This window comes from Pseudopipra pipra, chromosome 4, assembly GCF_036250125.1.
Source record: "Pseudopipra pipra isolate bDixPip1 chromosome 4, bDixPip1.hap1, whole genome shotgun sequence".
NCBI lineage: Eukaryota > Metazoa > Chordata > Aves > Passeriformes > Pipridae > Pseudopipra > Pseudopipra pipra.
Window position 1 is genome coordinate 39,498,673 of NC_087552.1, and position 14,044 is coordinate 39,512,716.

Here is a 14,044-nt window from a genome sequence, read left to right on the forward strand (position 1 = left end):
TTAAACCCTGCTAACATTCCCACTGGAGCTAGAAATTTGACTACAGATATTCTGTCTTTGAATTTGTGTAATCACTTATTCTGGTGCCTTATTCTGGGTTTAGAGACTAACTGACTGTGCAGCCAGTTCTGAATTACTTTTAAGAGGAAAGGTTTGTGAAGAAGCCAGTGTCTCAACAAGGAAGTCTGGGGTTCAGGAACACAGTGAGGATCCTTTCTCATCACAAATTCACTGGTTACCTCTCTCTAACCATTTTTTTTCTTCCTAAACTGCATGGACCAAAGTCCTGTATTGCAATGCTTCTGCTCTGTTTCATATGCTCATACCTCAGCAACCTCTTTCAACTACAGAGGAAAGATAGAGCCTTTTGTCTCTTTTATCTCTCCCTTTCCACTTGTAGCTCTTGTTTCTTTGTAATTTACTACTCTTCCCTGTGCTCTGTGCTTAGAAATTTTGTTATGACATTTCTCTTGAGTTCTGTTTATTTCATAGCACACCTTTAATTTCACCTCCAGCCTTAAGGATTTATTTGAAAATCTTAAAAATATAGCCCCATAATATCTGCTAGCTGAATATCTGTTTGAGCCTGCAGTAAGGTAGAATAGGACCTCCAAGAGATAAAACAGTTCCAGGCATTTCAGTAAGTTCAGGATTTTTGTGAAGAATGAAGAAAACAGCAGACCCAGCTCTGACATCCAAGCAGATACAGCTCGGCGATGGGATAATGTCTTGCTTTTTACCAAATGCCAGTTGCAAGAGCAGAGGAGACTTGTGCCTCAAGTCTTGATTATCAGATTTGGATTCAAATTAAACTAGCTTGTTTGTAAGGCTGTACTTTTTGGTCTGAATTAGATTTATCACAAAAAAACCCTAAAGTACTTATAGCATCTCTTTATTAGTCCTGTACATTTTGGTCATGTTTTTACTTCTCAAATAACACTCCTAGTTCTGGAAATTTTGGAAGTATCAGGATGCTTGAACCCCTGAGTTCATGTGTTTGTATTTAAGAAAACTGTGTAAGATCTCTTCACAGCTAATTTAGATCATAAGTTCAACTCAGCCACCTGATTGCATGTAGAGCCTTCCTTATGAGATGATACTCTAGCATACCTGTGATATGTGTGCGGAGCTGGCATATGAATCCCAGGAGACTTAGATCTTTCTGTACTGAAAACTGGAGGTCAAGTGGGATAGCCTACAACAGCTCACTAAATACGTCTAGGCAACTGAATCAAGCAATAAGCTTGCAGTGATACAGCCAGCAAGCTCCTGGGCATCATCTTTTGCTGATCTGAATTGCTTTCTAGACTCATTGTACTGGAAGAGGAGCTTAGACACTAGGTAAGATCATATACACACCTCACACACACAGATGCTTCTAGTTGTCTTCTTGTACAGATGAATTAGTCTCTACTGTCCCACTCAATAGCAACACTCATCTGTGATCCCATATAGATCAGAGAAGGACATTATATTTTTTTTAGGAACACGGTAGTCAAATCATACATTCAGTCTGCTAATATATTAAAAAAAACCAAAACCAAAAACCAAAACCAACAACAACAACAACAACAACAACAACAAAAATAAAACCAGAAATGCAACTTGGTTATGGTCATTACTAATGAAAAATGATTCTACTGGTTTTGACCCTGTGATGGGAACTTTCTAAAGCCACTTCTCTGAAATAAAACTATATTCCAAACTAGTCCAAGTTACTAATGTTCTAAATAATATTTTTCTATGTGTGTGTTTAAAAACACTTAGCAAATATGTCTTTAGGATTTTTCAGTCATATTTGCAATTACTCTTATCCCTAAACATTAATGACACCCATGAATACCAAAATAATAATTTTAATGGAAATAGTCTTTAAGGAAGACATCGCGTCTTCCTTATTATCTCTAAGAAACTATTGTCCTTTTTGATTTTGGCAAGAAACATTTGTTGACAAGTAAATAATAAATGCTTCAATTAAAACCAATATTTTATACTCAAGATGCTTTTTACATTAGTTTTCCAGTTATAATAAGGTAATTTGCTATCATATTGTGGCATTAACCATCTATGTTTTCATATAGTAATGGCATCAAATAATTTGTTAGACCTTTACATTTGGTACAGAAAGAGTTTGTATCACCATATTAATTCTTGCTGGAAAATAAAATCATATTAATCATATTAATTCTTGCTGGAAAATAAAATCATAAAAGTGGTCAAAATGCCAAATTCTGCATTTTCATGGATGTTAAATTTATAAAGATTTTACAGTAAAAGACAGTAATTTTCAATACTGGTCAAAGCACCTCTGGTAAGAGGTAACTGACATTTTTTTCATGAACACTAAACTGAATCAAAACTGTGGTAAAAGTTACTGCCCAGTTTTCAGGATGTTAATAAATCATGTGCACTATGTCTCTTCTTGTTAGGAATCACAGAAAAAACAACCAAGTAAAAAAACTACTTATGTGAAATCATTGCTCTTTGAACCAACAGTTCTAAAACTCATAGAGAAGCAAGGGCTTAGCTGAAGGGTTTCATAGAATGCTTCATTAAAGACAAAAGTACAATAACCTAAATTCAAATAAAATTAGTCTGGATATCTGGAAAGTCTTAACACAGTGGCTCCAGAAATCATAAATACATATTTATTATCAAGAAGGAAGTTCTTTATGCTTGTTTAGGGAGATAAAACAAGTTTTTCTGAGAAAGGTCTCCAATTAATCTTAACAATTGTTTCAGTCAAGCAAGAAAACAACATGTAATTTTTGCCAGCTATTGTCCTCCAGACAGGATTTATATGCAAGTAAACTTAAGTATCTCCTAAAATTAAGCAGTGGCTAAGGCACATTTCCCATACTTAAATATATCAAGAAAAAAATTGTCAAGAACACTATTTTTGTGCTAGCCTGGAAGTTTCTTCCTGGAAAGGAAGAATGCATTGTTAAACTGAATTAAGAAAGAACTAAGAAAATTATATGTTTGGTAAGGCATTCAGCTAATTTTTTTTTTTAATAAGACTTTACTTCCCTTGCTAAAATAGTGTTTTCATAATGAATTAATTCCTGACAAGTTTCCCTACATTTGGGGAAAATACCATAAAAAACCAAACCACATCACAGCTGAATTAGTGTTTTTTAAAAAATATTTTCCATTTCAGTCACCAAGAAAGTCTGCTTTAGAGAGGCACCAGAATGTGAAGGGCTAAGGTTCTCTGCTGCCCTAAGCGCTAATCCTACCTATTTTCATTATTAAATTAGATCTATATTTTAATTATCTGTAAAGGGGAGATGCTATATCAAGAGAAAGGCTACACGTGTGATGCATGTACACGTTCCTCCAGCTGCGATTCCGTGAGAGCCGGAAGAGCCACAGATGGATTTACGTGTGTTGTCTTCCTGCCAAGGAACCCAGACTGGAGAGCTGAGCCAGGGACAGCAGCAGAGGGCTGGCTCTACAGACTTTGCTATGCTGAGAAGTCCCAGCCAAAACACTGAAGATTTGGAGAAGTAAGACTCACTTACCTAAGCGTGTCATTTTTTGGTGTCATTTTCCATATTTCAGTGTTGGATACCCTTCACAGGTATCACACCCTACCAACAGGTGCGAGATGTCACGTTTGACACTCCTTCTAGAGAAGTAGCTGAAGACTAGGTGAAATACCCTGAGCCATCTAAAATGGCCATATTCCCCTCCATGTTTTAGGCTCTAGAGATAACACAACTCATTTTTGGACAGCTGCTTGGCTAGGTAGATACCAAGGCAACTTCAATCTGTAGGGGTAACACCACTGACCACATTAATTACCAAGTTGCTCCACAATCCCATGGCTTTTGAACCAAGCACAGCTTAGCACCACAGAAACTGTTCTTGTTATTTTAATGCCAAGGGAGGTTTAGATACATCTGGAAGCTGCTGCTACTAACACTCATTAGTTTATTAAATGTTCTATTCTAGAAAATGCCAAAGTATTTCTAAAAGGCTAGCATCCCTAGTTTCCCACTAGGTAAGTCAGCATCATAAGAAGCATTTATATAAATTGTACCTGTAAAATACAAAAAAAATCGCTCTACTATACAAATAAGTGTTATTTTGGGGGAGGTGGTGGGCAGTGTATGCGTGATGATTCAGAGAACTATCTTGCAGTGATAACTATGTACAAATGCCATTTCTAAAGTAGATGGGAAAACCTGCGAAAGATTAAAAATCCTTTTAGAATAATAAGCAATGCCAAGAAGTCAGGTTCCCCACTGAAATCCTTTAATTATTCACTTTCTGTTACTTGACCAGTTGTGACTAATATTTAAGGGATGAATCTACTTATGTATATATATATATATATATATATAAAATGACAGCGTGTTTGGATGCTTTTAAGTCGTGTTACAGAATAATTTTTAAATAAATATACCGAAGTATAAAAGAAACAGACTGATCTTCTGAAAATGATTATTTAAAATCATACTCTCAGACTAATTAGCCACATCCTTCGGTTTAAGCAGTTTTACCACCAGATGTCACTAGTTTACAAATTTCAGTGAGAGATTTACCAGTCTTCCCCTTCAGTCATTTTTCTCATTGTCATTAAAAGCTACAAAATAATACCTGACATGTATAATCTCCTTGTGTTGTGTTTTTTGGGGGAGGGGGGGGGTTAATATGCAAAAATACTTAAATTTAATCAGGAATAAGCAAGAAGATCATCATGCTTTCAGTTTATCTACAATTGAGTCTATTAATAGAACACTCAGCTCTGTCATACAGCCAGGAAAAACAATCCATAATATTTTCACTTCTGTTAGGGTTTTCACTGATGTTTATTTAAATTACACTAAGGAGGTGTGACGGGTCTGGTCATCAAGAAACAAACTACTTGAATTTCAAAGGAAGATTTCTGCTGTTTGTAGCACGTGCTGACATGTAATTCAGGACTGAAAAATATGTCTAATATCCAGTTTCAGTGTCACCACAGCACTTTTACTTGATTCCAACTTTTTTTTTTTTGTGAATCCAATTATTTGGGTAGAAGAAAATGTATCTGATTCTTCAGATACATTTTGAAACTTTTAATGCTTCAAAAAGAAAGGATAAGTACATTAAGTTAGTTTAATTATATTTCTCAGTCTGAACAAATTCCTATAAAGAAATAGAGCTGGAATTATTGCATTTTCAAAAATTCACGTGAAAAAATTATTTAAAATTATAAAAAAGGGGTTTAAAATTACCAAAAAGCTCAACATCAAAAAAATTGAATACTATTGAGAAAGTCTCTCTACTTACAACACAGAAGAAATTAAGTCACCCGTAAGTATATGAAGTCAGGACTGCAGGTGCAAAAATAAAAACATAGAATAAGTAAAGGTTACTTCCTGCAGACAAGTGAGAATTTTAACACCAGATTTTCAAGGCCATACAGTCTGTTGATCATGACCTGTGCTTCAGAATGTAGAAGAAAATAATAATCTCTGCAGCATTTATCAAATTGAAATGTAGCACTAGCTTATGCATTTGTTGCCTCTGCCTAGCATCAAACCAAAAACTCACAATAGTAGCCAAACAATGTTAAATCAAACACAGATTGTTTTCCACCCAGAAGGCTCTCTATAATTTTTTCTTTTTTTTTTTTTTCCAGGTCGATAAAACAAATCAAAACAATTGAACTGTTAAAAAGACTATGATCCTAGAAAGAGATGCAAACTATGAAGTCTTCTTAGTTAGCCTCCTGGGAAAACCTGTGACACAGAGTTCAACTGTAATCTTCTGGAACATAGTCAAATTGTCTGCATGTCTATTCATAAATACATGTTCAGCAGATCCGGCCCATATACTAGTCCAGGAACTGAGTGGATTTTGTTCTCAAGAATTTAATCCAGTTAAAGAGATTAATGCAGATAACAAACTCTTACTGCTCCTCATGGCACACAGGGAAACCTTTGGTAAGAGGAGACAACTTTCACAGTTCAATAGGTCCTTCAATGCACATGGCCTTCAGTTATATTTTAATAAAATTAAACACAAAGGGATATATGAATCTGTGTATTTGTTGTCAAAATGCAAAAATTTCACACTATACACTAATTACCAAAACATTAAAATGCATGCCAATTCTGAGTACTGTTAGTTAGTCTTGTATTTCAAATAAAGACAGTCTTCTAATCTCTTCTTTTAATAAACTTTTTTCCTTTGGAAAAATTATTAACATCTCCTAAAGTTCATTTAAGTATATCACATAAATTATTGTATGAACTCACATTATTATTTTCAACATTTTCTTTGTAAACTTAGTGGATTTGGGTTTTTTATTATCATTTGCTTTGCCCCAGATAAACACCCTTCCTGATTTAGGAAAAAATTATTTTCTCTAATATTTATTATTTTGTTTGATTTTAAAGAGGAACAATAATAAATCTTGAATATCAGTTGAAAAGTATTGCATATCACACATTTGCATAGGATTTACTGTAACATGATATGTATAAACTTCCTGATTTCCCTTATGGTTACATTAAGATTATCGAAGGATTATAGAAATTTCTTTAAGGAGCTCAGATTTTTCTCCTTAGTTAGCGTCTTCTCCATACTCTTCTTCACAGGGTACCCACATTACCTCATATTTGAATAATCAGTCTGAGAATGTGCTAGCAGAAGCAGGATGAATAACCATGGACTAGGCTGGGTATAGCATCGTGTTTATCGTACAGCTGATGTCAGGTAAGGTTAATCCTAATGCCATTCTCAGTTGCTTGCAGGTGGAGCAAAGCAGACTTGCAGAGATGAAGGTGGAAGCCAGGCCTGCCATGAGTTTGCCCAGTGCCAGTGATGTGTGGGTGAAGGAGATACCGGGAAAACGCTAGGAAAAAGTGAGCATGAAGGCACAGCACCTGTGGAAACACTCTGGAGGCTGTGTAGTGAGAGAAAGAACAGTATTGAACTTGTTAAAGAAAGACAGGGAAAAATATCTGCTCATGCATGTACTTGCATATGTTAAATGCTGTCCTAAGTACTTTTGTGCTTAACATTTCTGTCTGGATGTTTGGAAGAGCTGTAGGGGAAAAAAAGAATAACACATTGAAGGCTCATAAAGAAAAGTCAAAGCTGCTATTATTTCCAAATGATCTTATCATTTGCACAAGTATGTGATGAATATGATAGAGTAAAATTCATGCCAATTCTTGTGTGAAAAAAATTTCACCTAATCATTGAATTTGCTCTTTTTCTTTAAGGATGGCATTAATATTACTGTAGCAGAGAGGTTTATTAAAAATAATGTATTTTATCAGACTATATATTGTATGTGTGTGTGTATGTTATGAGAGATGAAAAATGCAAGTGCTTAACTTTAACTACTACATCACAAAAACCCCTAACATGTCTCACACACAAACACCAGACTTTCCAGACTGCTCAACCTCAAATCCTGACTTTGTTTCCTTCTGTTAGTGAAAAACAGCCTTGCTCCAGTGGGACCAGGATTATGTCTGCAATGGTAGTCCTCTTCCGCATCATTCCGTGAGTTGCTTTAAATGACAAAAACTCTACTCCATTGTTCCATGCAGCTGCATATGTGACACATTCTGCTCTGCCATCATGTTACTCATGCTGGGAAGAGATCTTGAGTACACATGGCCAGATGACCAGTGACTTGGTCCTGCTGTGACAAATAAAGGTGACTTGCAGCTACAAGTTTTCCTCGGCCATCTGCTCCTTTAAGGAGAAATATGGGTTTGGACTGTCCAAAATCAGTATGTTCCAAGCAGCATTTGCCCTTTGTACCTTGTCAAAAACTCTCACCACTCTTTAAGCCCTAATCCTGTGAGGCATATTTGTATATAATGCTTTAATTGAGGCATAGGTTTGGAGCCCAGCTTATTAGCTTACAGCTAGGGCTTACTAGGAAAGGAAAATCTTACATTTCCTTTTCCCTACCTTGCTTTTTCATTACCCTCATCCCTCTTTCCAAGCATGTAGTACATCACCACTCTGTGACATTTGGGAGATCTCCCCTTCTCAGTAACAGTAGTTTTATGTTGCTTCAGTTTCAATTCAAATTATGTCACAAGGAACAGTATGTCACAGGGAAGAAGCAAATAATGAAAGGAAAATACAAATATGAATTAAACACCTTAATGAAGTATTCCTGCCTAACACATTCTTTCATATTTCAGAAGATAGCATCGAATGAGGCTTTCAACACTGCCTTCTTGGTAAAGGTTTACATCTGCTTAGTCAGTTCAAACCAGTCAGCTGATGAACTGACAATTTTCCTCTGTGTCTAACCATGTGATTTAGTTTATTATTCCAAAAAAAATTATACCAAAGTTGTGAGGGTGTGATTGTATATCCAAACTAAACTTGCTGAATTATAGAATTCCAAGAATTAATTTGCATGTTTAAGAGGAACGTTAATTTGTCAAGGATAAATTTGTTTCCCAATGAGATTTGTTCTTAAATTAATATTTATCCTTAAGAAGAAATACATGTGAATAAATCTGTTTAAAAAAATGCAGGACTTACAGTCTCAAAGACCAAAATATTCTTTATTAACCCCAGGAAAGTGATTCATGCATAAATATCCTTTTCCTGGACAACTGAGGAGAAAAATATTTAGATCTTTTGGAAAAGCTAGCTCTTATCATCACTTTTCTGGCTTACACAGCATTTCTGACTTGAGTAACTCAACATGCAGAGCCATAGGATATTCATGCAAGTCTCTAATTTGTTTGGTTTTGTTTTTTTTTTAAATAAATCCTAAAGGAGATACACCCGCCCACAAACCACCCCTTTCAGCCACGAGAAGTTCAGCAATGCCAATTCAAAGATCAACTAAAATGATCTTCCCTGGGACTCACATTTATCTGACTAGACTCTAGTTGACTCAGGGAAAGAGTCCCCAGTAGCTTGTACAATGTGGGCAGAACCCTTTTCACAAGGTAAATTTCTCCTTGCAAATAGCTGCGAATGTGTTTAGACTACTGCAAGCCAGAGATGCTCCACTTCTCTATTAGTCACCACTCTCTTGCTGTGCCAGCAGAATCCCTTACCTGTCATTGTCATTGCTAACAACAGTTAAACACAGAAGTAGCCCTCTGATGTGTTGGGATCCTCTGCAGGTACCTGAAAGAACAAGAAACTGCAGTTGAAAACTCGAAATTCAGACACTGCTGGAGTTTCTCCCTTTTATAAAATTCAAGTTAGAAGAATTCATGTGGGACAGAAAGAGCTGTTACATATAATAAGTGCTTTGAACTTGTTCTTTTTAATTGATAGTTGCCTCTAAAATGGAGGCAGTGCTGAAACGTGATATCACCTGGAGACATAAATTGGCTTGCTGCTTATCTATATATATATGTGGAGTTTCTGTGCAACTCAATGAATATGTTGCATTTTTTAAGAGAGAGCTCCTTTTCTCCTGGAATGAAATGTATTATAGTCTGCTCTTCTATGTTTTATAAATTGAGCTGTGTTCTTCAGAAAACTAGCTACATTAGCACTTGTGGTAACTCAGAACTGAATAATTGAAAAATGCATTGGATCTTGGATCTTGATGATGTAAAAGACTCTATAAACTGTTGCCATTGATTATTATAGAAGTACACTACAGAAATATTCTGTCTTAAAATCTACTGCGCCAAGTGAAGGTGAATTGCAACCATGGTAATTTCAACAAATCCTTACGATCAATGCAAACATAATAAAATTTAAATAATTGCACTATAATTAAGATTAATAATTGCATATATTATTGAAAATAATTTATAGATGTATTTTCAGTTATAGTTTAAATCCTCTTACTTTAGCTCCTGCGACAAAAAAAAGTACTATTGTTAACTATTTAGAAATATTAAATTAACAAATAATTTCAGTGCCTCCTGCTTTTAACTATACCACGTAACTATATGTTACATTGGCTTCAAGAATAAGGCTGGCTTAAAAATTCCCTTTCTCTCTACCCCTGGTGCAAACACTCAGCCCCACATTTGCAGTGCACTGCTCTATTGCCTGAATCACGCTGATTGAATGTTTTATGTGCTTTTGCTGGAAGCAGAAACTCTGATATGATCCTGCTGAGGGAGAAAATAACCTTATTCAAAAAAAAGGAGGTGATGTGAGTGGGGGAAAATGAGTGGGAAGGATTTCTACCTGAAATAACTTTTTGGATCTGTTTTGTAACATGCTATGAGCACTATTGGTGGGGCATAGTAAACTGTGAAGAAAATGCAGAACTGAGTAGCTAGGGCTGGAAACTTAAACTGAAATTTTAATTTAACTGCACCCTTTTGTGCAGCAAAAACCTGCACCAAACAGATTGATCTACAATGGGTTTTCTTGTTTCTGAAAAGCACAATAGTCAGATGTTTAGACTAAGCACAGAAGAGTCTATAGAAATCAAGATCCATGCAGCCTACCTCAGGAAAAATCAGCTTAGGGTGTCAACAAACAGAGAAGAGTCTGGAATAAACCAAATATGCACAAACTTTGAAGTGAATCAGTTATGACTGGTGTGCTGTGCTATGGGAAGCTCGTCTCCTCCCTTGGCTTGTGCTGCTCCTGAAAAATTGTTTGCTATTATGGCACATGTTCTCACAGAAAGCACACAAAGAGCTACATAACAGTTAGTTTACCAAGAATAAACACATTGTGGAACTGTATTTTAAATAATTTTCTTTAGTGATATCATGTTATTTGGCACAGCTATAGATTTCTCTTAACCATTTAATTTACTTTACATGCACATAGCAGTATTGTTATCAAGGTTTCATAGTATTAGCTACTGTAACATCCTGCAATCAGTATCCTCAGCAAGATTCAAACTGATGTCAGATCACCTTCTGCTGAGCTGTTCCAAATGACACTGCAGTAATGTTGTGCCCAGTTGTTCTTTTGACTGATGTTAAAAATATAAGAATGGCTCATGCTACCTGGCTTGTCCTAGACCGTGAAATTCTGCTCTGAGAAAATATTTTACTCTCTTATTCTTAGGATATATAATTTCTGACACTAAATTCTGATTAAGAGACATATTTGAAGCAATCTGCACAATAGGAAGGTTAATAGAAGGAGCAAGCTTCTTCCCTTTCTGGTTACAATGATTTGTTCAGTATAGGCAAAGAAAACTACACAAAGAATTAACAAGAACACAAAGTACACAAGTGTGTTTATTACATTTTTGCAAGCACTTTGTTCTACATTTCAAAAACGCCACCATCAAGCTGTTGGCACATTTATGTACAAAACAGATTAATTGTAATGCCTGCTACAAAGCATTCTTTGTGAAAATACAAACTCTAATACCAGAGAAGAGCCAAAAGCATTAACATCATTACATGAGTTTAAAAGACATAGTTTTAAAAATCAGCACAAACATTTTAAGACACAAAACTGAAACACTACAATATAGAATCCAAAAAGAGGTTCCTAATACTTTTTGCAGAACTGTAATACCGGTACTGCACATTATCAGAAAACTGTTGACCCTGTAGGACAGCCTAAGTGTAAAAAAAAAACAAACCAAAACCAAAACCCCAAATCAAAAACACAACCAAAAAACCCCCAAAACAATCAAAAGAAAACAAAAAGAAAAAAAACCTCAACCAACTAATACTACTTAATGCATTATCATGCCACAAGTAACTATAGTATTACCTTCTACTTACTACAAGAATTGTTAAAAATTACTGATGATGCATGACTAGTAATAGTACAAAGAAGAGTTTTACTCAATAAGTTTTATTAGAAATGCACTTACACTGAGAGAGAATTCACAATGGTCCAATAAGTGCACAAAACTACCTAAGATTCTTAACACTGACAAAAATGTCTTGTCAGGCTACATCACTTTAAAAGACACTTTACAGCATTCTTGTAGCATTAGAAATAGGCAAAATTAAAAAAAAAAAATCCACCAAATTTGGTCCAATAATACCGACTGTTCTTAAATAGGGTTTTTTGTTCTGTTTTTGATATAGGTAATTCTTTCAAATTAAGATGACCTATCTTTCTGATAACATTTTCCTATCAAAATAAAGGTTCAAATATATTGCTACACTTTCAAATAATAAGCTCTGTAGTGGTCGTTCACCTTACTTCAACATAATACAGGTAAACCATTATGTGTAGGAAAGCTAGAAGCCAAGCTATAACATTTACGGAAGTCTCCTTTAATGTATCTTTGACGGTTCAGACAGGTGCAATCCATTTAAATTTTTAAAGCAGGTAAAAAGACATCTGACTCCTATGGTCACTGTATTTTTGATATATTACTTTCATAAATGTAGCCAAGCAGTAATTTCTTACATCATCACATGAACAGCTCCAATTTAGCATAACCAGCATTGAATTAAAGAGAGATCATTCTGTAAAAAACTATGAATAACTATATCACTTAATTAACAGTTGTCTATATACCATAACTTTTTAACAGGTAGCCGTGGTATTGAATTCCTCCAAAAGGCAAGTGGCCATGCATTGTTAGCACCACGGACTGCATGCTCACAATACAAACAGGAATTATCACCCATGGAACTTGGAACAAGAGAATATTCTTTAAAAACATCAATAATAATACAATGTTAACAAAGATAAGAAGCACTTTTTTCTTTTTTTTTTCCTTTTTTTTCCTTTTTTCGCTTTTTTTTTTCATTTTTTTTACCCACTATTACAAATTTAGAAATTGCACCTTTGAGCGTTTAAAACGTTCTTAGGACCTTCATTCAAGTTGATCAGGGTCCATCTGGCAGATTTTCCAAATATAAAGGAAAGTCATCAGAATGTTTTCTTTATATATTGTACACCATGTACAATGGTCCCTTTGAAGTATACCTGTAGTTAAAGTAGTTACTTAACTCAAAACTAAAAAGTATAAAAAGCTACTTTTTTTCCAAAAACATATAAGAAACGATGCAAAAGGTGTTATGCATAACACATACAAAGTGATTAAAAAAATCAAACACATAGTTGTATTTGACAATAGTTTAGTTTCCTTGATCTATCAGAACTAATTAGCTTAAAAGGATTCAGGAAAGGCTATTTAGGAGCTCTGTGGTAGAGAATGGTCACACAAAGTAAGAACTAATTAAGAAACCAAGTGCTAGACAACCAAGAATTGTATGTAGGTGATATGTAAGTCACCCAAACTATCTTTTGTGAGAAGCACTTTCAATTGTTTTTAAAATGGTTGGATGGCCTTTAGTTAAACAACAAAGCATTCACATGTTAGGAAGTAAAACAAGGTTTCTCTTATGTGTAAGCGTTGAGCCGCTCTTTAGAGCGAGTAGAATGAATATCATGAAGCTCTTGTTCCTCCTTTGATTTAATATCCTCATATTTTTGCATTCTGCAAGCATCTTTCACATAGGCCCAGTTGGCAGACAAGACCATGAGATAATGGACCTGTAAGAGAGGTAACAGAGTTAGGAACCAATAGATCTAGTCAGAACAGAGCATGTTCAAACTTGAAAGTTATAGCCAGAGATTGGGTTCTTATCTGCTGGAACTAGGTATTCTTAAGTCAACAAGTAGTACAGCACCATGATGGTAAGTTTAAATTTGAACTTAATTAATCCTCAGATTAGTCACCTCGCAGCTGTTACTGTTATTATGACTAGTAGTTGGCAGCAAGGCTTGTAAAAAAAATTAAAACCTGAAAAATCAAGAAATCATCCCTGCATTACTGTTACAGCTAGTCTGCAAATCTACGTATGAAAATGCCTTCTGGTTATTTATTGGAGACTTTTCCCCACTGAATCACTATTTGTTAAAATAGTTCTTAAAATAGAAATATGCGGTCGACATATCTATAGTCTTATAGTTACATATCTAATACAATAACATAAAGTTTTGGTTTTTATTTTTTGTTAAAGTTAGCATTGTCTTTCCAGTTAGCCATGACTTACTTCTTTCAACTATAACTCTAGCTATTTATTTAACCAGCTAATTTGTGAAAAAATTGTCAGCAATTGAAAAATAAATTCAGGTAGGCAAAATGTGACAACTTATAGCTACAAAAAAATTGGATGCACTGTTGATTTAGTATTCCTCCAGAAAA

The 14,044-nt window shown here is 34.9% G+C and overlaps 1 protein-coding gene across 1 annotated transcript in view; it reads right to left on the reverse strand.

Annotated features, from left to right (window-relative positions):
• Positions 1–11,126: 11,126 nt before the first annotated feature.
• Positions 11,127–14,044, reverse strand: part of GPM6A (glycoprotein M6A) — a 118,875-nt gene continuing 115,957 nt past the window's right edge. Inside the window, exon 7 of the mRNA XM_064652523.1 lies at positions 11,127–13,389. Coding sequence (XP_064508593.1) covers positions 13,237–13,389 — 153 coding nt within the window. The 3' untranslated portion in view covers positions 11,127–13,236. The remainder of the gene's footprint in view (positions 13,390–14,044) is intronic.